The 27,027-nt window shown below is 43.7% G+C and overlaps 2 protein-coding genes and 1 long non-coding RNA gene across 3 annotated transcripts in view; 2 read left to right on the forward strand and 1 right to left on the reverse strand.

The window, feature by feature from the left end:
- The window catches only part of LOC139553164 (uncharacterized), a 65,126-nt gene extending 55,400 nt beyond the window's left edge, over positions 1 to 9,726 (forward strand). The window contains exon 4 of the long non-coding RNA XR_011670609.1: positions 9,530 to 9,726. This is a non-coding gene — a long non-coding RNA (uncharacterized lncRNA). The remainder of the gene's footprint in view (positions 1 to 9,529) is intronic.
- Positions 1 to 10,550, reverse strand: part of efcab11 (EF-hand calcium binding domain 11) — a 90,635-nt gene extending 80,085 nt beyond the window's left edge. Inside the window, exon 1 of the mRNA XM_071365167.1 lies at positions 10,308 to 10,550. Coding sequence (XP_071221268.1) covers positions 10,308 to 10,313 — 6 coding nt within the window. The 5' untranslated portion in view covers positions 10,314 to 10,550. The remainder of the gene's footprint in view (positions 1 to 10,307) is intronic.
- Positions 10,551 to 10,675: 125 nt separating this feature from the next.
- The window catches only part of tdp1 (tyrosyl-DNA phosphodiesterase 1), a 76,615-nt gene continuing 60,263 nt past the window's right edge, over positions 10,676 to 27,027 (forward strand). The window contains exons 1-10 of the mRNA XM_071365163.1: positions 10,676 to 10,897; positions 14,237 to 14,922; positions 15,022 to 15,065; positions 15,176 to 15,231; positions 18,104 to 18,200; positions 18,681 to 18,715; positions 23,092 to 23,184; positions 25,847 to 26,017; positions 26,194 to 26,272; positions 26,429 to 26,605. Coding sequence (XP_071221264.1) covers positions 14,244 to 14,922; positions 15,022 to 15,065; positions 15,176 to 15,231; positions 18,104 to 18,200; positions 18,681 to 18,715; positions 23,092 to 23,184; positions 25,847 to 26,017; positions 26,194 to 26,272; positions 26,429 to 26,605 — 1,431 coding nt within the window. The 5' untranslated portion in view covers positions 10,676 to 10,897; positions 14,237 to 14,243. The remainder of the gene's footprint in view (positions 10,898 to 14,236; positions 14,923 to 15,021; positions 15,066 to 15,175; positions 15,232 to 18,103; positions 18,201 to 18,680; positions 18,716 to 23,091; positions 23,185 to 25,846; positions 26,018 to 26,193; positions 26,273 to 26,428; positions 26,606 to 27,027) is intronic.

Here is a 27,027-nt window from a genome sequence, read left to right on the forward strand (position 1 = left end):
CCCGCTAAACCTGAATAGTGTAGGGCAGCAGGTCTAAGCATTAGGTGTGGCCTAATAGTCAACATAGAACAACATAATAGCAGCCCAATTCATTGGCCTACACTACATATTAAACACAATTAACACATCTGATTAGTACGCTATATAATCAGTTCAATGTCAATAACATATCCTAATATTTTCAGTATGATTACACTGATAAAATCACAAGTCTCTATTAAATTCGTTTTTTATATTTCTTTGTCCGTTGATTGTGGAAAGACAGCTAGCAACCAAGAGAAAATGTCACCCTGAAAAAGTCTCAAAAGAAAGGTGGATAGTTTCAGGGAAGAATGGACAGAGAAATAGGTATTCTTACCATATTTCTCCAATGTCAAACCACAATGTCTTGTTTGAAACTAAAATGTTTCTGTTTGCAAATAATCAAACATTAGACATCCGTATGAATCTAAGTATGGCACTTCCAAGTTACCTTTCCACGCATACAGAGGCTCAACTGAGGCAGAAAAATGTAAGCTTCAACCCATGGCTACTCATCCGTTGCTTAACCCAACATAAGTGCTTCTATAAAAACTCCCTGGGTTTAAACATCCTATTTTCAGAAAATGAAAAGCTCAATTAATAGAGACAGAATAGCAAAGTACATTTTTTGACTCCTCGAATATTGAAGGTCGCAGCTCAGCTTCAGAATGTCATAGAGCAGAATCAATACAGTGCATTCGGAAAGTATTCAGACCCCTTGACTTTTTCCACATATCATTAGGTTACAGCCTTATTCTAAAATGTATTAATAGTTTTCCCCCCTCAATCTACACACAATACCCCATAATGACAAAGCAAAATCGGGTTTAGAAATGTTTGCAAATGTACATAAAAAAAAACTGATATCACATTTACATAAGTATTCAGACCCTTTACTCAGTACTTTGTTGAAGCACCTTTGGCAGCGATTACAGCCTCGAGTCTTCTTGGGTATGACGCAACAAGCTCACCTGTATTTGGGGAGTTTCTCCCATTCTTCTCTGCATATCCTCTCAAGCTCTGTCAGGTTGGATTGGGAGCGTTGTTTCACAGGTATTTTCAGGTCTCTCCAGAGATGTTCGATCGGGTTGAAGTCCGGGCTCTGGCTGGGCCACTCAAGAACATTCAGAGACTTGTCCCGAAGCCACTCCTGCGTTGTGCTTAGGGTCATTGTCCTGTTAGAAGGTGAAACTTCGCCTCAGTCTGAGGTCCTGAGCGCTTTGGAGCAGGTTTTCATTAAGGATCTCACTGTCCTTTGCTACTGTTCCCCGGGCGCCGAAGACGTGGATGTCGATTAAGGCAGCCCCCCGCACCTCTCTGATTCAGAGGCGTTGGGTTAAAGGCGAAAGACACATTTTAGTTGAAGGCATTCATTTGTACAACTGACTAGGTATCCGCCTTTTACATTACGTTAATCTTTTCCTCAAACCTGACTAGTCTCCCAGTCCCTGCCTCTGAAAAACATCTCCATAGCATGATGCTGCCACCACTATGCTTCACCGTAGGGATGGTGCCAGGATTCCCTCCAGACGTGAAGCTTGGCATTCAGGCCAAAGAGTTCAATCTTGGTTTCATCAGACCAGAGAATCTTGTTTCTCATATTCTGAGAGTCTTTAGGTGCCTTTTTTGCAAACTCCAAGCGGACTGTCATGTGCCTTTTACTGAGGAGTGGCTTCTGTCTGTCCACTCTACCATAAAGGCCTGATTGGTGGAGCGCTGCAGAGATGGTTGTCTTTCTGGAAGGTTCTACCATCTCCAAAGAGGAACTCTAGAGCTGTCAGAGTGACCATCATGTTCTTTGTCACCTCCCTGACCAAGACCCTCCGAATGCTCATTTTCCCCAGATCTCTGCCTCGACACAATCCTGTCTCAGAGCTCTATGGACAATTCCTTCGACCTCATAGCTTGGTTTTTGCTCTGACATGCACTGTCAATGTTGGGACCTAATATAGACAGATGTGTGCCTTTCCAAATCATGTACAATCAATTGAATTTACAACAGGTGGACTCCAATAAAGTTGAAGAAACATCAAGGATGATCAATGGAAACAGGATGCACCTGAGCTCAATTTCAAGTCTCATAGCAAAGAGTCTGAATACTTATGTAAATAAGGCATTTCTGTTTTATTTTTAATACATTTGCTAAAATGTCTAAACCTGGTTTCGCTTTGTCATTATGGGGTATTGTGTGTGTAGATTGCTGAGGAAATGTTTTTATTTAATCAATTTTAGAATAAGGCCAACGTAACAAAATGTGGAAAAAGTCAAGGGGTCTGAATACTTTCTGTAGGCACTGTATACCCATATGCATTTTCCCCCCTCTGATAACCAGGTGGTGAATCGCATCTCTGCATGTCTGGCAGACATATCAGTGTGGATGACGGATCACTCATAACTTCCGGCGCCGAAAAGAGATGGCTGCCTCGCTTCGTGTTCCTTGGAAAATATGCAGTATTTTGTTTTTTTACGTGTTATTTCTTACATCGGTACCCCGGGTAATCTTAGGTTTCATTACATACAGTCGGGAGGAACTACTGAATATACGATTAACGTCAACTCATCATCGTTCCTACCAGGAATATGACTTTCCCGAAACGGATCCAGTGTTTTGCCTTCCACACAATACAATGGATCTGATCCCAGCCGGCGACCCTGTGCGACGCCGAAAAAGGGGAAAACGTGGCGGTCTCGTGGTCAGGCTTCGGAGACGGGCACATCGCGCTCCACTCCCTAGCATACTACTCGCCAATGTCCAGTCTCTTGACAATAAGGTTGATGAAATCCGAGCACGGGTAGCATTCCAGAGAGACATCAGGGATTGCAACGTGCTCTGCTTCACGGAAACATGGCTAACTCAAGGGACGCTAAAGGAGTCGGTGCAGCCAGCTGGTTTCTTCATGCATCGCGCCGACAGAAACAAACATCTTTCCGGTAAGAAGAGGGGCGGGGGGGTATGCCTTATGATTAACGAGAAGTGGTGTGATCATCATAACAACACACAAGAACTCAAGTCGTTCTGTTCACCTGATCTAGAACTCCTCACAATCAAATGTCGACCGCATTATCTACCAAGGGAATTCTCGTCAATCATAATCACAGCCGTATACATTCCCCCCCAAGCAGACACATCGATGGCCCTGAACGAACTTTATCTGACTCTTTGTAAACTGGAAACCACACACCCTGAGGCTGCATTCATCGTAGCTGGGGATTTTAACAAGGCTAATCTAAAAACAAAACTCCCTAAATTCTATCAGCATATCGATTGTGCTACCAGGGCTGGAAAAACACTAGACCATTGTTATACTAATTTCCGCGACGCTTATAAGGCCCTCCCCCGCCCCCCTTTCGGAAAAGCTGACCACGACTCCATTTTGTTGATTCCAGCCTACAAACAAAAACTCAAACAACAAGCTCCCGCGCTCAGGTCTGTTCAACGCTGGTCCGACCAATCTGAATCCACGCTTCAAGACTGCTTCGATCACGCGGATTGGAATATGTTCCGCATCGCGTCCAACAACAATATTGACGAATATGCTGATTCGGTGAGCGAGTTCATTAGGAAGTGCATTGACGATGTCGTACCCACAGCAACGATAAAAACATTCCCAAACCAGAAACCGTGGATTGACGGCAGCATTCGCGTGAAACTGAAAGCGCGAACCACTGCTTTTAACCAGGGCAAGGTGACCGGAAGCATGACCGAATACAAACAGTGTAGCTATTCTCTCCGCAAGGCAATCAAACAGGCTAAGTCTCAGTACAGAGACAAAATCGAGTCGAAATTCAACAGCTCAGACACAAGAGGTATGTGGCAGGGTCTACAGTCAATCACGGATTACAAAAAGAAAACCAGCCCCGTCGAGGACCAGGATGTCTTGCTCCCAGACAGGCTAAACAACTTTTTTGCCCGCTTTGAGGACAATACAGTGCCACTGACACGGCCCCCTACCAAAACCTGCGGGCTCTCCTTCACTGCAGCCGAGGTGAGTAAAACATTTAAACGTGTTAACCCTCGCAAGGCTGCAGGCCCAGACGGCATTCCCAGCCGCGTCCTCAGAGCATGCGCAGACCAGCTGGCTGGTGTGTTTACGGACATATTCAATCAATCCTTATCCCAGTCTGCTGTTCCCACATGCTTCAAGAGGGCCACCATTGTTCCTGTTCCCAAGAAAGCTAAGGTAACTGAGCTAAACGACTACCGCCCCGTAGCACTCACTTCCGTCATCATGAAGTGCTTTGAGAGACTAGTCAAGGACCATATCACCTCCACCCTACCGGACACCCTAGACCCACTCCAATTTGCTTACCGACCCAATAGGTCCACAGACGACGCAATCGCAACCACACTGCACACTGCCCTAACCCATCTGGACAAGAGGAATACCCATGTGAGAATGCTGTTCATCGATTACAGCTCAGCATTTAACACCATAGTACCCTCCAAACTCGTCATCAAGCTCGAGACCCTGGGTCTCGACCCCGCCCTGTGCAACTGGGTCCTGGACTTCCTGACGGGCCGCCCCCAGGTGGTGAGGGTAGGTAACAACATCTCCACCCCGCTGATCCTCAACACTGGGGCCCCACAAGGGTGCGTTCTGAGCCCTCTCCTGTACTCCCTGTTCACCCACGACTGCGTGGCCATGCACGCCTCCAACTCAATCATCAAGTTTGCGGATGACACTACAGTGGTAGGCTTGATCACCAACAACGACGAGACGGCCTACAGGGAGGAGGTGAGGGCCCTCGGAGTGTGGTGTCAGGAAAATAACCTCATACTCAACGTCAACAAAACAAAGGAGATGATTGTGGACTTCAGGAAACAGCAGAGGGAGCACCCCCCTATCCACATCGACGGGTCAGTAGTGGAGAAGGTGGAAAGTTTTAAGTTCCTCGGTGTACACATCACGGACAAACTGAATTGGTCCACCCACACAGACAGCGTTGTGAAGAAGGCGCAGCAGCGCCTCTTCAACCTCAGGAGGCTGAAGAAATTCGGCTTGTCACCAAAAGCACTCACAAACTTCTACAGATGCACAATCGAGAGCATCCTGTCGGGCTGTATCACCGCCTGGTACGGCAACTGCTCCGCCCACAACCGTAAGGCTCTCCAGAGGGTAGTGAGGTCTGCAGAACGCATCACCAGGGGCAAACTACCTGCCCTCCAGGACACCTACACCACCCGATGTCACAGGAAGGCCATAAAGATCATCAAGGACAACAACCACCCAAGCCACTGCCTGTTCACCCCGCTATCATCCAGAAGGCGAGGTCAGTACAGGTGCATCAAAGCAGGGACCGAGAGACTGAAAAACAGCTTCTATCTCAAGGCCATCAGACTGTTAAACAGCCACCACTAACATTTAGCGGCCGCTGCCAACATACTGACTCAACTCCAGCCACTTTAAAAATGGGAATTGATGGAAATTATGTAAAAATGTACCACTAGCCACTTTAAGCAATGCCACTTAATACAATGTTTACATACCCTACATTACCCATCTCATATGTATATATACTGTACTCTATATCATCTACTGCATCTTGCCATCTTTATGCAATACATGTACCACTAGCCACTTTAAACTATGCCACTTTATGTTTACATACCCTACAGTACTCATCTCATACGTATATACCGTACTCTATACCATCTACTGCATCTGCCATGCCGTTCTGTACCACCACTCATTCATATATCTTTATGTACATATTCTTTATCCCTTTACACTTGTGTGTGTGTGTAAGGTAGTAGTGTGGAATTGTTAGGTTAGATTACTGTTGGTTATTACTGCATTGTCGGAACTAGAAGCACAAGCATTTCGCTACACTCGCATTAACATCTGCTAACCATGTGTATGTGACTAATAAAAATTTGATTTGATCACCACCTCAAGCTGAACCTCGGCAAGACGGAGCTGCTCTTCCTCCCGGGGAAGGACTGCCCGTTCCATGATCTCGCCATCACGGTTGACAACTCCATTGTGTCCTCCTCCCAGAGTGCTAAGAACCTTGGCGTGATCCTGGACAACACCCTGTCGTTCTCAACTAACATCAAGGCGGTGACCCGTTCCTGTAGGTTCATGCTCTACAACATTCGTAGAGTACGACCCTGCCTCACGCAGGAAGCGGCGCAGGTCCTAATCCAGGCACTTGTCATCTCCCGTCTGGATTACTGCAACTCGCTGTTGGCTGGGCTCCCTGCCTGTGCCATTAAACCCCTACAACTCATCCAGAACGCCGCAGCCCGTCTGGTGTTCAACTTTCCCAAGTTCTCTCACGTCACCCCGCTCCTCCGCTCTCTCCACTGGCTTCCAGTTGAAGCTCGCATCCGTTACAAGACCATGGTGCTTGCCTACGGAGCTGTGAGGGGAACGGCACCTCCGTACCTTCAGGCTCTGATCAGGCCCTACACCCAAACAAGGGCACTGCGTTCATCCACCTCTGGCCTGCTCGCCTCCCTACCTCTGAGGAAGTACAGTTCCCGCTCAGCCCAGTCAAAACTGTTCGCTGCTCTGGCACCCCAATGGTGGAACAAACTCCCTCACGACGCCAGGTCAGCGGAGTCAATCACCACCTTCCGGAGACACCTGAAACCCCACCTCTTTAAGGAATACCTAGGATAGGATAAAGTAATCCTTCTAACCCCCCCCCCCCCCCCTTAAAAGAGTTAGATGCACTATTGTAAAGTGGTTGTTCCACTGGATATCATAAGGTGAATGCACCAATTTGTAAGTCGCTCTGGATAAGAGCGTCTGCTAAATGACTTAAATGTAAATGTAATGCATAAGTCACTTACTTTGTGGCCATTTCAAACTTTGTTTCTAGCATAAGGCATCACAGAAATAAGTATAGAACGCTTCATATTATCTGGATACTTTTTATTTATTTCAAAATATAAAGTTAACAATCCTTTTCCCCCTTTTTTAAAGAAGGGTATGGCATACCCTCACTCAATTTGAGCCCTACGTTTAACCAAACACACCAAGCCCTCTGCAACTGGATTCTGGACTTCCTGACGGGCCGCCCCCAGGTGGTAAGGGTAGGTAACAACACATCCGCCACACCAATCCTCAACACAGGGGCCTCTCGGGTGCGTGCTCAGTACCCTCCTGTACTCCCTGTTCACTCATGACTGCATGGCCAGGCACGACTCGAACACCATCATTAAGTTTGCCGATTACAAAACAGTGGTAGGCCTGATCACCGACAACAACTAGACAGCCTATAGGGAGGAGGTCAGAGACCTGGCCGTGTGGTGCCAGGACAACAACCTCTCCCTCAACGTGATCAAGACAAAGGAGATGATTGTTGACTACAGGAAAAGGAAGACCGAGCACGCCCCCATACTCATCGACGGGGCTGTAGTGGCGCAGGTTGAGAGCATCAAGTTCCTTGGTGTCCACATCACCAACAAACTACCATGGTCCAAGCATACCAAGACAGTTGTGAAGAGGGTACGGCAAAACCTATTCCCCCTCAGGAGACTGAAAAGATTTGGCATGTGTCCTCAGATCCTCAAAAGGTTCTACAGCTGCACCATCGAGAGCATAATGACTGGTTGCATCACTGCCTGGTATGGCAACTGCTCGGCCTCCCGACCGCAAGGCACTACAGAGGGTAGTGCGTACGACCCAGTACATCACTGGGGCCAAGCTTCCTCCCATCGTGGACCTCTATACCAGGCGGTGTTAGCGGAAGGCCCTAAAAATTGTCGTCATAAACTGTTCTCTCTGTTACCACACGGCAAGCGGTACTGGAGCGCCAAGTCTTGGTCAAAGAGGCTTCTAAACAGCTTTACCCCCAAGCCATAAGACTCCTGAACATCTAATCAAATGGCTACCCAGACTATTTGCATTGCCCCCCATCTTTTACGCCGCTGCTACTCCTAGCTTATTATCTATGCATAGTCACTTTAATAACACTACCTACATGTACATATTACCTCAATTACCTCGACTAACCGGTGCCCCCACACATTGACTCTGTACCGGTACCCCCTGTATATAGTCTCGCTATTGTTATTTTACTGCTGCTCTTTAATTACTTGTTCCTTTTATTTCTTATTCATATTTTTTAAACTGCATTGTTGATTAGAGTCTTAAGCAATTCACTGTAAGGTGAATTGTTGTTGTGGTCGGCGCATGTGACTAATACAATTTGATTTGAGATACGGAGGTATATAAGGAGTGCATGGTGACAGTATTGGAGGATTTGGCTATACTGACAGATCTATGGATAGCATAATTGCTTCTGTCAAACAGGTAGGCCTACCTCTTTTATTGAATAGGGAAAAATAGGCTCCAACAGGGGCTTAGTCTAATACAGTGACAACTAAAATATCCCAATAACAATTTAGTCCAATCAATGTAAGCTAAATATGATGTCTGTCCATGTTTCTGATTTCAGTGTGTGTGCGCGTTCCTGCATGTAGAATAAACATGTTGACTCACCCTACTTGTAGAGAAACGGCAACGCCATTCATGTTGACGAAACGGTCTATCACTCTGTCATACAGTTCACGCTTAAAAAAAAAAATCTTAGGCTACCTGGCTAAAATGCTTACTCGCTAGCCTAACTTCCTTTCATGGGCAACATTAGCTAGTTAACATTAGTCTTCCACATCTAGCTACATATTGAACTTCCATCCTCTCAGGCCAGGGGCACAATGTACGAATTAATGGTTGGATCAGAATCGCAGTTCTAATCATTGGCCAGCACAGAGAATAAAGTAAAACCACAAGTCTAAATCCCTATCTCCGTCCATGGCTAATTTAGGAAAGGGCCTATTTTAGCTAGCTAGTCACTGGAGGACAACAATACAACGAGATGCAACAATTCAAGTTTTTTCTGTAAATGATATATGCTCTCGATGCAATTTGATTGGAGTGACACCAAATCCAAACTGGCTTCCCTTGACACCTTTTTTTGTTGTGCCAGGACCATTCACAGTTGAGCTCACTCAGTTTAGCTCAGTGCTGATTGGCTATTATTTTATAAAAAATGTTTTATCAAGGGAGGCCAAATGCTATCTGGCTTCCCTTGCATTCAATGCTACGGTCGACAACATTGTCATACTCTTTTGGACCAGACAGCATCAGATAGATGGCATACACATACAGCGACAGAGGGGCACTGTATGCTCGCTCGGATGCATTCTCCGGTGAGATACGTTCAGCCTCTTGCGAATTGAAGGAAAATTATGAAACACAGAGAGATGAAATGTCACATCTGCTCCTGCTACACCCCCAGTACACTCGCTCTCTCTCCCTCTCTGTGTGATTGTGTGGTTGGAGACAGGTGTGCTGGAGTCAGAGCAGATCCCTACCAGCTGCAACTCGTTCCATAATCAAGACCTCTACAAATACTCAGTCCTGCCACTTCCACTCTGCCAGATCGTAATCTCTGCTCAGTCAGTTTACTCTTCTAGCTATTTATGAGTATTCAAGATCCTGTTACTCTGCTGTGCCTGTTTCCCTGCCTGACGCTGTTTATCCTCTCATTGCAGTTTACCTCTCTGGCTCCTGTCTTCCGTTCCACATCTCACCACCACTACCTTGGATTCCCCTCTGGACCTGTTTACCCGGTTCTACCCAGCTCACTCCAACCTCAGTCTCCACATCTGGTTTTCTACAACTCATCCAAGCTTCACTGAATCTGCATTCCATATCTCCCTGTGTTACAATAAACATCTTGGTTCATTCATCTCCGTTTCCTCGTCTGAGTCTGCTCTTGGGTTCCCCTGTGTCTCCGCCTATCACAAAAGATAAATTATTTAATGTTTTTAATTATTAAAAAAGATATTTGGGGGGGGAAACCTGGCTTCCCTTGGCATCCATGAATACACGCCACTGGTTATATAGCAATAGTGCTCACTCTGGTCTTGGCATGTAGGCTCTTGCCAACAGTTTGCAGATACAGTGTGGGTAGCCTACTACATAATGAGATTATTATGGACAAAATATTATTATTTGTATTTGTCAAACGACAGCCAAGCATTGATCATCATGTCACCATAATAAGACCCTTGATATTTATTGGAAAGGAGTAATTGATTAATTTGAGGCATTTGACCCAAGTTGTTAGAAACATGAATACTTAAATAGCCCTACATTTTGTCAATCATTTCTAATAGTGTTTGAATAATAAATTAAGTAAATCTGTCATAATTTCAAGTAAAAATAACCTGTTTCCATTAGATGTAACTACTGTCCAACATTTAATGAAGTAGATCCAAATACGTAATTACTTGCATAAAAACTGTGGATGGAAAAGTGGTTACTGACCTCCATACAAAAACTCCTCGCTTGGGGAGCGGAAAGAACGCCACCTGCTGGAGAAGACAGTATTTTGGTCCCAGTTATATCTCTCCCTTCGCCTCAAGTACTGAAAATGTGGGTTAGACTTCCGGAAAAACAAAACGCATATGCATCTGCTGGACAACGGGCATAACTTAATGCGGACGCCTTACTTCTGCTGAAGCTGAATCACAGTAAATGCTTTAAAGCCCATGTTTGCACGGCCACTGCAGATGTCAGATTGACCATGTAGCCTTTTTCAGTGTCGTGAAAAGCAATTGGACTAAAAGTCAGCTCGCGTCACGAGATGGGAACTAATATTACTTACTTCATGATTCGCTGGGGATGGACGTTTCAGTACACTGTTTAGCAAAACATTACAACGAGACGCTTCTAAAAATCGCAACATTTATCATTCAATAATATATTACATAGCTATCAGATTGGGTTATGCAATAAGCCACTTACGTTGGAAGTATTCACGTTCCTGGTATTAGATCAAAGATGTATGCATTGTTGTAGCAATATCTTTTGAGAAATTTGTCGAACCCGTAACTGCAACAATTCAACTCCTGGCAGTGAGTATTTCGCGCCACCACATCATTGAATCGTTAATGACATTCTTGCTGGCTGGCTAGTTAAATCATTACTTGCAATTAGTCTTGCATGTAGTTTTGATGTAGTTTGACTTTGAAAGCTATTTTCTCATTATCTTTTTTTGCAAGAATGTGCCTAGAAACTAAGTGGGCGTGTACGGTTTACAAAACAGTTCAGTGTATTTGTGAGTTATAATATGTGTTTTATTAAAGTCTGTGTGGCACTGACACTTTGCTGTACAGTGCAATCTCTTTCAATGTAACGTAAACTCACCCCATTCCGTACAAATGTGCGCAACCGCAACATTCAAACGAGGCTACAAAGAAAACTAATGGGACTGTGTTGACTTCAAAATCGGGTGTGTGAACTAGGTTTCTACTCAAGCGTTGATAGACATGGTAATGGTTCTATATTATTGGAGAAAAGTTGAAAAAACGGACCCTCCATTACATCGTGACGTGTCATGTCGTAACGTACAGCAGGCATAAAGCAACTATTTCTGTCTTACACCAGGTGTAGCACTTCTCTCATTGTTTAAAAACAAGAAATGGGGGTAAGGGGGGATACCTAGTCATTTTTTGCGTCATCATTGCATGCGATCATCATTCTCAAAGCCGCTGTTTACTTCTAAGATCACTTTAGCACCGCCCTAAAAACCCGATTAAAATTCGACACAAACCTTCAAATAGGAATGTAATGACACATTATATAAACTCTTTATAGTGTTTTATTTACATTTTAGAAGCGATAAGGTGATAAGTTGGACAGATCGAGTGGAAAAAAAGCAATTTTCCCACACAACATCTCTCCTTCTCACTATCACGCATTAGTTTCGCTTCCCCACCCGCCATTTTTAAAAAGACCCGACGGGGCTCATTGCCTGCTTGAATTATGCAGAAATGGGCCGCGTTTAGGTCATGTAATTGATTCTGTTGGAAAGGGGAGAAATTGTGCTTTACAATGGTATTGACATTACAGTTGATCTGGAAGTATTACGTTTTTGGGGCGCTAAAATAAGTGCAATTGTACGGACCAAGGCGATGTACGATTTTACGTGAGTTTACGTTAGCAGTTATAGTAACGTTACAGTATTTCCCTTCTAATAATTAGAGGCTGAATTATTGGAGAATATCCAGTCCACCTCTGGGGATATCTTCCCCATAACTAGTGTAATGGCTATCATAGTCATACCCTGCTGTAGTATGTATTAGAGGTCGACCAATTATGATTTTTCAACGCCGATACCGATTATTGGAGGACCAAAAAAAGCCGATACCGATTAATCGGCCGATTTATTTATTTGTAATAATGACAATTACAACAATACTGAATGAACACTTATTTTAACTTAATATAATACATCAATAAAATCTATTTAGCCTCAAATAAATAATGAAACATGTTCAATTTGGTTTAAATAATGCAAAAACAAAGTGTTGGAGAAGAAAGTAAAATTGCAATATGTGCCATGTAAAAAAGCTAACGTTTAAGTTCCTTGCTCAGAACATGAGAACATATGAAAGCTAGTGGTTCCTTTTAACATGAGTTTTCAATATTCCCAGGTAAGAAGTTTTAGGTTGTAGTTATTATAGGAATTATAGGACCATTTCTCTCTATACCATTTGTATTTCATATATATTTGACTATTGGATGTTCTTATAGGCACTTTAGTATTGCCAGTGTAACAGTATAGCTTCCGTCCCTCTCCTTGCCCCTACCTGGGCTCGAAGCATCGTTACCCATCGCTCCACAAAAGCCGCGGCCCTTGCAGAGCAAGGTGAACAACTACTCCAAGTCTCAGAGCGAGTGACGTCACCGATTGAATCGCTGTTAGCGCGCACCCCGCTAACTAGCTAGCCATTTCACATCGGTTACACCAGCCTCATCTCGGGAGTTGATAGGCTTGAAGTCATAAACAGCACAATGCTTGAAGAGCTGCTGGCAAACCCACGAAAGTGCTGTTTGAATGAATGCTTACGAGCCTGCTGCTGCCTACCATCGCTCAGTCAGACTGCTCTATCAAATATCAAATCATAGACTTAATTATAACATAATAACACACAGAAATACGAGCCTTTGGTCATAAATATGGTAGAATCCGGAAACTATCATTTCGAAAACAAAACGTTTATTCTTTCAGTGAAATACGGAACCGTTACGTATTTTATCTAACGGGTGGCATCCCTAAATCTAAATATTGCTGTTACATTGTACAACCTTCAATGTTATGTCATAATTATGTACAATTCTGGCAAATTAATTACGGTCTTTGTTAGGAATAAATGGACTTCACACAGTTCGCAACGAGCCAGGCGGCCCAAACTGCTGAATATACCCTAACTGCTTGCACGGAACGCAAGAGAAGTGACACAATTTCCCTAATTATAAGAAATTCATGTTAGCAGGCAATATTAACTAAATATGCAGGTTTAAAAATATATACTTGTGTATTGATTTTAAAGAAAGGCATTGATGTTTATGGTTAGGTTTGGTGCAACGACAGTGCTAAATTATCACCCGTTTGGCGAAGTAGGATGTGATTCGATGAGAAATTAACAGGCACCGCATCGATTATATGCAACGCAGGACACGCTAGATAAACTAGTAATATCATCAACCATGTGTAGTTAACTAGTGATTATGTGAAGATTGATTGTTTTTTATAAGTTTAATGCTAGCTAGCAACTTACCTTGGCTTCTTGCTGCCCTCGCGTAACAGGTAGTCAGCCTGCCATGCAGGCTCCTCGTGGAGTGCAATGTAAGGCAGGTGGTTAGAGCGTTGGACTAGTAACCGGAAGGTTGCAAAAACTAATCCCCGAGCTGACAAGGTAAAAATCAGTCGTTCTGCCCCTGAATAAGGCAGTTAACCCACTGTTCCTAGGCCGTCATTGAAAATAAGAATGTGTTCTTAACTGACTTGCCTAGTTAAATAAAGGTGTAAAAAAATATATATAATTATTTATTTATTTTTATCGGCCAAATCGGTGTCCAAAAATACTGACTTCTGAATGTTATGAAAACTTGAAATCGGCCCTAATTAATCGGCCATTCCGATTAATCGGTCGACCTCTATACCAGTAGTGGTAAAGGCCAGGTTATGTCGATAACATATACTTGCCCTATATATGTGGCCCCGAACCACAGTTCTAGGATCAGCCTTTCACCTCAAACCTAAACATAATATAATTAACTCGGGGGGGACAAAACTGACTGTAGATCAGTGACCAATTGTTCCTTTGATTGTGAAGCTGGCAACCATGGGCCTCTTGTTGCGAACTTCTGACCATGACCAATCAACGTTGACCTCTCACCTCTCGCAGATCAGAAATGTCACAGGCGAGTCAGCATGGGAAATGGACACTCTCCAGCAGCGATGACGACAACGATGACCCACTCCCTTCTGCCTCAAACAACAACAACAGCCCTCTGTTGTTTGGCAGCCCCCCGCCTGACCAACACACATCTTCAGTCTCTAACCACAACTCCCCCAAGATAGCCTCCAACTTCCACCAACCCAAACATGATCCTGATCCTCCACCTTCCATAGAGGTGAAACCTGAACCTAAATCTGACACAGTGACTGCAGCCCCCCCCCTCTCTATTGGCTCTGAGGCCAGACAGGCATCCCAGGCCAGCCAATTGAAGCCAGTAAAGTATGAATCCAACCAATCCAGACCCTTTCTGGCTGGTAAGAGGAAGAAGGATGATGATTCAATTTCCGGCTGGGCTCTCTCGGACAGTGATGATGATGACGACGACGATGATAAGGCTAAAGGTCAAAGTTCAGGACAGAAAGACCCGCCACCCAAGAGGTCGAGCCCCAAGCTGAAGAAGGCAAAGGTGGCGGAAAGGCCTCCCAGCCCCCATGGCAGAACCTACTACATAGACGAACCAGATTACTTCTTTGAGACTAGCGTGCCTCCTGTCAATGACACCTACAGGTTCTACCTCAACAAGGTCACAGGGCTGGAGAAGAGGTACAACACTGGGGCTCTGCACATCAAAGGTGAATGAATACTCTCTCTGCTCTCATTTCTGTGTTGACAGTCGAGACTTGTATGACTCGCCAGGTAATCATCAGTGGGTTTTTGTGTCCTTATTTCAGAAATCCTCTCCCCTTTGTTCGGGACACTGAAGGAATCTGTGCAGGTATGAGATCATTGAGTTGCACTAGTACTGAAGTATGTTGCTCGGTTGACTCAAGGAGATGAAAGACAGTTTGCCTGTTTTAGTTATGTTCTCTGTCCTTTCTTTTGTAGTTCAACTACTGCTTTGACATTGACTGGATGTTGCAGCAGTACCCGCCTGAGTTCAGGTAATGCCCTACTCTTTGTTAAGCTCAAACTATATACAGCAGACAAACCATCAGATTCGGTTCCAACACCCCCAGAACCGAAAAGAAACACCCCCGTGGCCCATCCTGCAATTCATATAAGGTGACCCCAGAAAGCCAGATGGAGATGTGTAAATGAGACTTTCATTCATATTAATCTATCATTTAGATATATTAGGCCTAATATTATTTTAACATAGGCTATAGCTAGGTTTCCATCCAATTGGTGACATATTTCATGCGAATATTCTAAAATCCGCAAGAAAACAATATAGACCTTTTCCTACCATCAATCAATCAATCAAGTTTATTTTATATAGCCCTTCGTACATCAGCTAATATCTCGAAGTGCTGTACAGACACCCAGCCTAAAACCCCAAACAGCAAGCAATGCAGGTGTAGAAGCACCTACCAGAGATGTTTCCATCAAATTGACTTGTTGCAGATAAAATAATTGTGCGCGATGACGTAGTGCACATAAAAATACCTTTTTGCAGTTAAATTCCCATTCCCATGTTTCCATCGCATTTTCAAACCAACTAATGGTTCTCTCACCCAAAAAAATGGTGTTATATAGTGAGTGTGCCCACTCCGGTATTGGCACGTGCGTGTATAGCCTACATGAGATTATTATGGACTAAAGAGCGAGATTATTTTCATTTGTCAAACGGCAGCCAAGCATCGATGATCATTTCACCAGAATAGGACCCTCAATATTTATTGGAAAGGGGAATCAAGCTCCTCAACATGCACTTTCACCACCCTGTGAAGTTCCTCATTTATTTAATCTGTAGTGGGAGGACCACACAACATGTAATTTTATGACTCCAAGTTTACTTCGATATGAGGGTTATTATATTAATATTTACGCATAAAAGCGCTTCCACCGACCTTTCTCGCATTAGTAATTTTACCGACACAAAATAACCCACCTTGTCTTGTGTATTTTGTTTTGCCGACATTTGATAAGTTTACACACACATTTTCTGTTTCCATCAGGCCTGTCATGACATTTTTTTTATCTGACATTAAAAAGGTTGGATGGAAACCTGGTTAATGCTGCAGTAAATGTACCTGTCACAAGGAATAAAGTTACCAGCTAAGATGATACATGCATTGTGAAATGTGCTCCATACTGAGATGTGGTGCCTTTCCCCACGAAAGACAGCACCAACGATATGGTTTGTGAACACACCCGCATTCTGTGGTGATCGGCTCATGATTTGCTAGTGTAAGAGGACGCCGAACCGACGAAAACATCAAATTCTCCGGGAGAATTTCAACCAACGGCTTGCAACCTGTGGAGGAAAGGGACTGTCATCCTCAGTGAATTTCAGAATTTTTAAAATAGTGAAACATTAGTTATCTTTTTAAAATAAAACTATACTAAATATATTCACGTCAGCAAATAATTGATTAAAACACACTGTTTTACAATGGTCTACAATAGCCTCAATAGCACTCTGTAGGGTAGCACCATGGTGTAGCCGGAGGACAGTTCGTTTTCGTCCTCCATAGACTTACACAGTAATCATGACACGTTCCGGAGGACGTTCTCCAACCTATCAGTTCTTGCAGCATGAACTGACATGTTGTCCACCCAATCAAAGGATTAGAGAATGAATGTAGTACTGAAAACATAAGCTACAGCTAGCCAGCACTGCAATGCATACAAAGTGGTGAGTATTTGACTCGGAGAGAGAACGAGAATAGTTGAACAGTTTAACAAATTCATTTCTTAAAAAATGTAAGAGTAGCGAGAGAGAGCTAGCTCTATTTAGTATTTTGTCACTTTCACATTCAGTTACTTAGATAGCTAATGCAGCTAGCTAGTTTAACCTACTCAAACACCTGGCTCAAACAGAGAGTGATGCCATGTTGCTTAGCTGGCTATGGCTATCCAACACTGGAACTCTTCCAAGTCAAGATTAGAGCTGTTGCAGTGACCGTATTACCGCCACACCGGCAGTCATTAGTCATGACCGCAGTAAAATCCTAGGTGACCGTTGAGTCACCGTAATCTCTTCTTATGCACTCTGGACATGTGTTGCTAACTTGCTAATGATCATCAGGTCACTACTCAGGTCTCAGGCCAGCATCCCGGAGTCGCCTTTTCACTGTTGACGTTGACGCTGGTGTTTTGCGGGTACTATTTAATGAAGCTGCCAGTTGAGGACTTGTGAGGCTTAGTACACAGCGAGTTTCAGAAGAAAGTTATTTGTTTCTGGCCATTTTAAGCCTGTAATTGAACCCACAAATGCTGATGCTCCAGATACTCAACTAGTCTAAAGAAGGCCAGTTTTATTGCTACTTTAATCAGAACAACAGTTTTCAGCTGTGCTAACATAATTGCAAAAGGGTTTTCTAATGATCAATTAGCCTTTTAAAATGATAAACTTAGCTAACACAACGTGCCATTGGAGCACAGAAGGGATGGTTGCTGATAATGGGCCTCTGTACCCCTATGTAGATTTCTGTATTTCTGTAAATTTTATGTTATTTTAATGGACAAAAAATGCTTTTCTTTCCAAAACTTTGCTTTTCTTTCCAAAACTAAGATATATTTCTAAGTGACCCTAACCTTTTGAACGGTAGTGTATATATTTATTTTCCAGACTCTGACATTGCTTGTTCTAGTATTTCTATATTTCTTAATTCCTTTTCTTTTTTGGGGATTTGCGTGTATTGTTAGGTATTACTGCACTGTTGGAGCTAGTAACATAAGCATTTCGCTACACCCGTGATAACATCTGCAAAGTATGTGTGCTCGACCAATAAAATGTCATTTGATGTGTTTAAACCCTGCTACTATTACTACTGGTGAAGGTGACGCCCTGGCCTGTCTGTTCTACAGAGACAAGCCTGTTCTGATTGTCCACGGAGACAAGAGAGAGGCCAAGGCCCGTCTGCTCCAGCAAGCCCAGCCGTACAGTCAAGTCCGCTTCTGCCAGGTAACACATCTCTAACCTTCTTGTCTTTTTCTCCTCCTCTGCAACCTCTCTTTTTTTACTTGCCCTTCTTCCGGGCTTCCCCTCTTATCTCAACTTACTTTCCTCATGCCTACTTCTCCTCTACCTTCCTCTCACTCTCCTCTTGCCCTTGTTTCCCATAAAAAAATATTCACAACATTGTGTCACATTGTAATTTACACCGTAGCCCACCAGAGAGAGACATCGACTCCCAACATAAACTCAAACGAATCCAAAAAGCCTATTTCTTCTGCTCCATTCTCCTATTCTTTCATTCTTGACCTATTTTGAGGTATTATTTAAATCACAGTCTTCTGTAAAAGTTTTTGAAGTTAAGTAATTTACCTAATCGCCAAAAAGCAGTCTCTTACTGCTAGCCATTCAACTGTAATGCATTATCCTAATGAGCCATCCCAGTGCCTCATCTGTGTTCATTTGGATTTCCTGTTTGTCTCCTAACAGGCCAAACTGGATATTGCTTTCGGAACACACCACACGTAAGTGTTCCTTTTATCCCCTTGCACCATATATCATCCATGTACCTTTGTAATTTGATCGGGAGTTTTGAAGAATTGTCACACTGAGTTGGTTATGCGTATTTTCTACATCAAACGGTGGAGACGACGCGTAAGGCCTGAGGGGAATATGGTTTCATAGGTAAATGTGTTTATTTGGTCTCTGAAGAACTAGCTCGCAGAGTCAGGGCCAGGGTTCTCTTTTTTCTATTTCATTAAAAATGCTGTGGAGCTGGAGCATAAACAAATGAAGCTTTAGCTAAGTGTACCTTTTAATGCACATTAATGTTAACCGAGAGGATCCAAGAGGAAGGATCTCAAATTGAAGGTAGCGCGCAAAAGTCACCTATCATACCCCCACTCAACATCCAAGTGAGCCTGCATCAGTATTCTGTACTATCGCCACTCCACCACCATTATAACACTCAATAACTACTCTAAATGTGAACATGAGAACAAACTGGAAGCCAGGTTGTCTGTTACATGAGATGATAACTGATTAGTGGGAAGCTACTTTGTACGCTACTGTCGTCTGATCTGTCTGAGCAACACTGCTTAAGTGTTCATCTGAACTATTCTGTTTTATTCTAAGTGTTAAACAGGAGAGCAAGTCTCTGTTTCCATTGTTGCATATTTATACGTTTGATTTCTCCCTGCTCCCCTGTCGCTGGGTTGAATGATTCTTCTGGTTTATTCAGGTACGCGGAGACTGAGGTTGGATGCCTCGGGGGGTGATCTCTCCCTGTTTGAGAGAGTTTGAAAGATTTCTCTAGCGGGTAAATAAAATATTGATGCCTAGATAATCCTGGTCTAACAGCCGTGTCTGCTCTGGTGGGTTGCACTTTGCTGCTCCGTGATTAGTTCGACCTCGGGCTGAAGAGAGAGAGAGAGAGAGAGAGACACACACACACACACACACACACACACACACACACACACACACACACACACACACACACAGAGAGTTACTTACACAATATTAGGCACACATACACAGAGAGGTACATACACACAGTCACAACAAGATGAGCAATCAGAGGAGCTCTCTCCTCTCGTCTCATTGATCACGAAGAGGTTTTCCTCCAAGAGATGAATAGAAATTATTTTTCAAATCCTCTTAACACAAGGTCTCATTTTAGTCTCCGTAGAAGTGTTTGACATTCATATATTTCGCTGCCTGGAGTTTCTAAAAGGCATCTAATGGTATATTTTTCAAACCTGGAAAAACACCAAACCAATGTCTGTGAAACTTAAGTGTTTGTTACCTTCAGCTCCTCCAGTTCAATTGAGTTTTAACACATTAAACTGCAGGGCATTTCCATGCCAGAATGGCAAGTTTTTACATTTTATGCGCACAACCAACACAATGAATGGGGAAATGGATTCAAAGGAAAGGGTGATTTGCTGAATGTGCAATACTAAAGGAGGGCTGTGATTGGTCAATGGCCGATACAGTGCCTTCGGAAAGTATTCAGACCCCTTGAATTTTTCCACACTTTGTTACTTTTCAGCCTTATTCTGAAACTGATTAAATATAGTTTTTTCCCCTCAGCAGTCTACACACAATACCCCATAATGACAATGCAAAAACAGGTTTTTATACATTTTTCCAAATGTTAAAAAACAAAAATACCTTATTTACATAAGTATTCAGACACTTTGCTATGAGACTAGAAATGGAGCTCCAGTGCACCCTGATTCCATTAATCATCCTTGAGATGTTTCTACAACTTGATTGGAGTCCACCTGTGGTAAATTCAATTGATTGGACATGATTTGGAAAGGCTCACACTTGTCTATCTATATAAGTTCCCACAGTTGACAGTGCATGTCAGAGCAAAAACCAAGCCATGAGGTCGAAGGAATTGTCCATAGAGCTCCGAGACAGGATTGTGTCGAGGCACAGATCTTGGCAAGGGTACCAAAACATTTCTGTAGCATTGAAGGTCCCCAAGAGCACAGTGGCCTCCTTCATTCTTAAATGGAAGAAGTTTGGAACCACCAAGACTCTTCCTAGAGCTGGCCGCCCGGCCAAACTGAGCAATCAGGGGAGAAGGGCTTTGCTCAGGGAGGTGACCAAGAACCCAATGGTCACTCTGACAGAGCTCTAGAGTACTCTGTGGAGATTGGAGAACCTTTCAGAAGGACAACCATCTCTGCTTGAGAAACAAGATTGTCTGGTCTGACGAAACCAGATTGAACTCTTTGGCCTGAATGCCAAGCGTCACGTCTGGAGGAAACCTGGCACCATCCCTATGGTGAACCGTGGTGGCAGCATCATGCTGTGGGGATGTTTTTCAGCGGCAGGGCCTGGGAGACGATTCAGGATCGAGGCAAAGATGTACGTAGCAAAGTACAGAGAAATCCTTGCTCCAGAGCACTCATGACCTCAGACTGGGGCGAAGGTTCACCTTCCAACAGGACAATGACCCTAAGCACACAGCCAAGACAACGCAGGAGTGGCTTCGGGACAAGTCTCTGAATGTCCTTTAGTGGCCCAGCCAGAGCCCAGACATGAACCTGATATAACATCTCTGCAGAGACCTGAAAATAGCTGTACAGCGACGCTCCCCATCCAACCTGACAGAGCTTGAGAGGATCTACAGAGAGGAATGGGAGAAACTCTCCAAATACAGGTGTGCCAAGCTTGTAGAGTCATACCCAAGAAGACTCAAGGCTGTAATCGCTGCCAAATGTGCTTCAACAAAGTACTGCGTAATGGGTCTGAATACTTATGTAAATGTGATATTTAAGTTTTTATTTTTAATACATTTGCAAAAATGTCAACCTGTTTTTGCTTTGTAATTATGGGGTATTGTGTGTAGATTGATGAGGGGAAAAAAATATTTAATCAATTTTAGAATAAGGCTGTAGGTTAACAAAATGTGGAAAAAGTCAAGGGGTCTGAATACTTTCCGAATGCATTGTAATGCCAAATTATATGTATAAAGAGAGCCCACTCCGGAAATTAGATGTGGAGTATGTGGAGTATAGTGTCAAAAAGGGTACTTTTGAGAGATTTACGTTTATATTTTTAATTGTCCGTAAAGAAATGTTATTTTTAACACTACTCATATTTCAGAGCACACGGTAAGGTTTCAAATGACACCAAGACTGGCTTTGTAGCATCGATAGACTCATTGTGTAAGGCCCAAAATATGCCCTGGGTAATGCCCAAAAGATGCCCAGGGTAAGGCCCAAAAGATGCCCAGGGTAAGGCCCAAAAGATGCCCAGGGTAAGGCCTAAAAGATGCACAGGGTAGGGCCTAAAAGATGCCCAGGGTAAGGCCTAAAAGATGCCCAAGATAAGGCCTAAAAGATGCCCAGGGTAGGGCCTAAAAGATGCCCAGGGTAGGGCCTAAAAGATGCCCAGGGTAAGGCCTAAAAGATGCCCAGGGTAAGGCCTAAAAGATGCCACGGGTAAGGCCTAAAAGATGCCCAGGGTAAGGCCTAAAAGATGCCCAGGTTAAGGCCTAAAAGATGCCCAGGGTAAGGCCTAAAAGATGCCCAGGGTAAGGCCTAAAAGATGCCCAGGGTAAAGCCTAAAAGATGCCCAGGGTAAGGCCAAAAAGATGCCCAGGGTAAGGCCAAAAAGATGCCCAGGGTAGGGCCTAAAAGATGCCCAGGGTAAGGCCTAAAAGATGCCCAGGGTAGGGCCTAAAAGATTCCCAGGGTAGGGCCTAAAAGATGCCCAGGGTAAGGCCTAAAAGATGCCCAGGGTAAGGCCTAAAAGATGCCCAGGGTAAGGCCTAAAAGATGCCCAGGGTAGGGCCTAAAAGATGCCCAGGGTAAAGCCAAAATGTCACACGTTTTCTTAAACTTGAATCAATCGTTTCTCAATAGTAATGTTGAATACAGACTTTGAAGGTATGCCGAACATTATTCCCCCAAAGGACCTTTTATTTATTTTATTTCAGGAAAATCCAAAACATCATAAATATCTTTGAGCCATCCTGGCGTGAAATTGCCCTAGTAGCTAAAATGCACTTAGTGTGTATATCCCTCAGAATACTGATGTGGTGGAATTATGTACTCTCTTCGTTCTATGAGGGCTATTACTTTGTATTAATGCTACAGGATAGATTGTGTGAATGACCCTGGAAAGGTATGGTAGATTCGCCAGCTGAGGTTAAGGAAGGTTTCAAGAGTTTGATAATACATGAGATACATTATACTAAACAGAGCAGTGAAGATGGTGTCGCATCTTAATCAGATTCACTGGTTAAATACAGAATACAAATCTGCAAAGTCTCTTGAAGTTGAATGTTGTTGTGGTTCAGTTGTTTGTATGTGTGTGGTGCATCTGCGTGCACGTTTGTGTCCTCAATTGACATGTGTCCTCCATCTTGTGGTGTCAGGAAGATGATGTTGCTGTGGTACGAGGAAGGCTTCAGAGTGGTCATCCTTACCTCCAACATGATCAGAGCAGACTGGTACCAGAAAACACAGGGGTGAGTCTCTGACGGTGGCCATGTTTGAAGACTACCATTTCTATAGACTGATTGCTATGCCAGGTGACAGTTTCTACACTCTCAGTTGAGATGAGGTGAACTTCAACTTCATCATTCTGTTGTTAATTATAAAGTTATTGATGTCCTGTTTTTGCCCAGGTTTCTTGCAATTGCCGGAGAACCAGGTGTCTTTAAAGTTGTTAGTTTGGTTAAAAAAAGAACACAACATTAGCCTCATGTCTGAGTTGAATAGCTGTCGTCGTGATTCATTCCCACGTTAATAACACATTTTCTCTTGGTTTCCATGACAACTCACTCAGCAAGCTGAAACGAGGCGCATTTTATACCCAAATAGTAACGGGGCACGTTTTTCAAAACCTTTCATAGGAATGAACCTGCACTGATTATTTTACAGAACCACATAGGTCTATTCAATATCTCTGCAGTTCATCTCTCTACTCTCTTACACAAACAGTAGAGATGTAATCATCCCATTTTTGTTGTATTCTTTCATTCAGGTGATTCCCTCAGATGATTTACTTTCTACTCCGCCTCTCCCTAACCCTTGAAACCAGCTCCATTAGAGAGACTAACAGAGAGAGCAGCATTAACAGAACTATAGTTTGGCTTCTCCTTCGCCTAACTCCTCCCTTACCTGAATACGGTTTCTCACTCTCTCTTCTCTCCCTGTCTCTCCACACACACACACAGAGATACTCTGAAAATCACATTCACTTTTACTCTGTCTCTATCTGATCATCATGTTGAAGAAGTTGTAGTATATGTCTGGTTTTGGCATCTACCTAGAATGGCTTCCTGGTGTCTGGAATCCATATTGATGAGCTCTGTTTTGTTCTATTTTGTAGCAGCCTGCCCTGTCATTGTGGTCACATCTAGGGATGCGCCGCTATGACATTTTTGGCCGATACCAATATCCGATATTTTCCTTGCCAAAACCCTAATTCCTATAACCGATATAAAAAAAAATAGCGGCCTTTTGGCGTTTTAAGCGTTCTAGTTGAAACACACACTGACCAAAAAGTTATTTTGTTGGCATTTACGTATGTCCACATTACCAGTAAAACATAATCAAAACCAATTTCTTTCACTTACTTACTGTGCTGTTTTGTTGTACATTTGTTCAATCGTTTCATTCTCAACCAGGATTTCATCATACATGTCAAGCAGTGAAGTTTCAGCTCTGTCTGTCCGTGGCTTTTCTTCCTCGGTGTGGCTGTTTCCATCTGGTCCAGCTGTGTCTAACATTTCACGTAAATCCTGTTTCTTGTCTGCATCGAAGTAGCGGTCCTTGTACCTAGCATCGAGCATGGTGGCGACACAGTAAAGAGGCTCAGAGAGAATGCCACCGAATCGCTTATTCACAGCCTCTAGTAGAGTACTTTTGTAACGTTTTAACCCGCGGTTTGTGTCGGCAGTTTTGTTGAGCAGGCGTTTCAATGCCATGACGGAGGGTTTCACGTCTGCTGCAGACGCAGTTGATGAGCTTATTTCTCGAGTCGGTTGTTCAAATGGAGCTAGGATTGTGTTCATGTTGTCAAAATACATTGAAATAGCAGCAGCGGTATGAGAACCAGCACATTCCTGAACATGCAATACGGCTTTCCTCAGTACGAAATCCTCGTCGACCCACCATTGCTGGTCCAAATGTCAGTTGTGAAGCTAATAGCAGTAGCTCATGGATATGCGTTTCAACAATACTGTGTAACTCCGGTAGGGCAACATCTGAAAAATAGCGCCTACTTGGTAGTGTGTGCCAGGGCTCGAGGTGCTCGACCAGTCGGCGAAAGCCAACTTCATCCACGACAGAGAACGGTTGATTGTCAAGGGCAATGAATTACATTATCTTGGCGTTAATGGATTTCGCCTTTGAGTTGTCTCTCTGAAATTATCTTACTCTTTCAAATGACTGCTCGACTTGAACTTGTTTAGTTGTTGGAAGTGTGCGCTTAGTTTTTTAGTTTTTTGTGCTTTTGTTCTAAGTAGTCGCTGAACGTCTGGTGCTGAATCACTTTCAAATGAAACTTAAAGATATATCCACACAGCAGACATTGTGGGCTAGGTTAGGAATGCTGTGTTGCACGTGTAGCACAGTCTTTTTCGTGCCGTCATTACGTCATCTACCTACGTTATATAGGTATGCACGTCAGCTTTGACATCGCCGTTAAACGACACATCAGGCCGATGTTAGCATTTTGTTAGCTAATATCGGCCGATTCCGATATGCTCACCGATATATCGCGCATCCCTAGTCACATCACACACGCTTGCAATGTCTGTCACCCCACCCTGGCTTTCAGCCTCTGTCATGCTGTGGATGACTAAAGGAATATTATGCAGGGTGTGTTGATGTTGTGAGATTGTCTCGATGTGTTTATTTTGTCTAGAATGGAGAATGAAAAACACGTCATTGCTCCCCTGAGGGGAAATGCAGACTCATGGGGATTCATCAGAACACTGATGACTAGGGGTTGTATTATTGTAATGTGTGCAGTAATATTTATCAGATGTTGTATTGTGACAGTATCTTTCTGTGTGTGTGTGTGTGTGTGTGTGTGTGTGTGTGTGTGTGTGTGTGTGTGTGTGTGTGTGTGTGTGTGTGTGTGTGTGTGTGTGTGTGTGTGTGTGTGTGTGTGTGTCTCAGGTTGTGGATGAGTCCTCTGTATTTACGGTTACCCAAGGGGAGTCCAGAGACAGCGGGGGAGTCTCCCACCCTTTTCAAGCGGGACCTCCTGGAGTACCTGGGGGCCTATCGTGCCCCCGAAATCACCGACTGGATCCAGAGGATCAGAGAGCATGACCTGTCTGAGACCAGGTGAGACGATGTTGATCGATGATCATGTTCAATTGGCATGACGCAGCTGAAAACATTTGACACATATTAGGTACTAGCGTGTCCATAATAACTCATTTTGGGGGGTTTTCCCACTTCATGCCAACTGAACTGGACCCATTTGACATGTTGACAGCTCCTACCTCTCTTCTCCTCAGGGTGTATCTGATAGGTTCCACTCCAGGGAGGTACTTGGGCTCAGACATGGAGAGGTGGGGTCACCTGAGGTTGAGAAAAGTAAGAGTTCTTCTCTTGCTTCTATCTTATACATTCTTGAGTGCTCTATATCAGGGTTGGATGGCTGCATTTTGTATATAGGCTTTTGTTCCAGCACAGCACTAACGCGTGTGTTCCTCAGTTCTGACCCTGTCTCTGTGTCGCTCTCTTGTATAGCTGTTGCGCGACCACACGCGGCCCATCCCCGACGAAGAGAAGTGGCCTGTCATTGGTCAGTTCTCCAGCATCGGCTCCATGGGGTTGGACAAGACCAAGTGGCTGGCAGGGGAGTTCCAGCGCACTCTGACCACCCTGGGCAAATCGTCTCTTCGCCCAGATCCCCCCATGCACTTGGTACGTTCTATAAATCACCCATATTGTACTAGTCCCCCTCTGTATATATTTTAGTTGGTACGTTCCAAAAACCTGCCACTGTAACTCTATCGTCTCTAACTGGCCACTCTAGAGAGGGTGGCAATCAGCACCGGCCCTGAATACACAAGGGTTTGAAATTTGGTTAGTTATGTCAGTCACTGACTGTCACTCACAGTCACTCAATGACAGTGACTCAATTAGCCCATGTCAGCATTTTTTTTTTAGATTGGTAAGTAAGTATAGCCAGCTATCTAAATCTTGTTATAATTATGGCCAAATTACCAACAGGACACGCAGGGCACGTGCCCAGGGGCCCTGACCTCCAGGGGGCCCCCATTTTAGATTTTTTTTAGTCACTTTCACTCAGATATCCTATTAACATGGCATAAGTCATGGAAAAA

The sequence above is a fragment of the Salvelinus alpinus genome, chromosome 25, assembly GCF_045679555.1.
Source record: "Salvelinus alpinus chromosome 25, SLU_Salpinus.1, whole genome shotgun sequence".
NCBI classification, from domain to species: domain Eukaryota; kingdom Metazoa; phylum Chordata; class Actinopteri; order Salmoniformes; family Salmonidae; genus Salvelinus; species Salvelinus alpinus.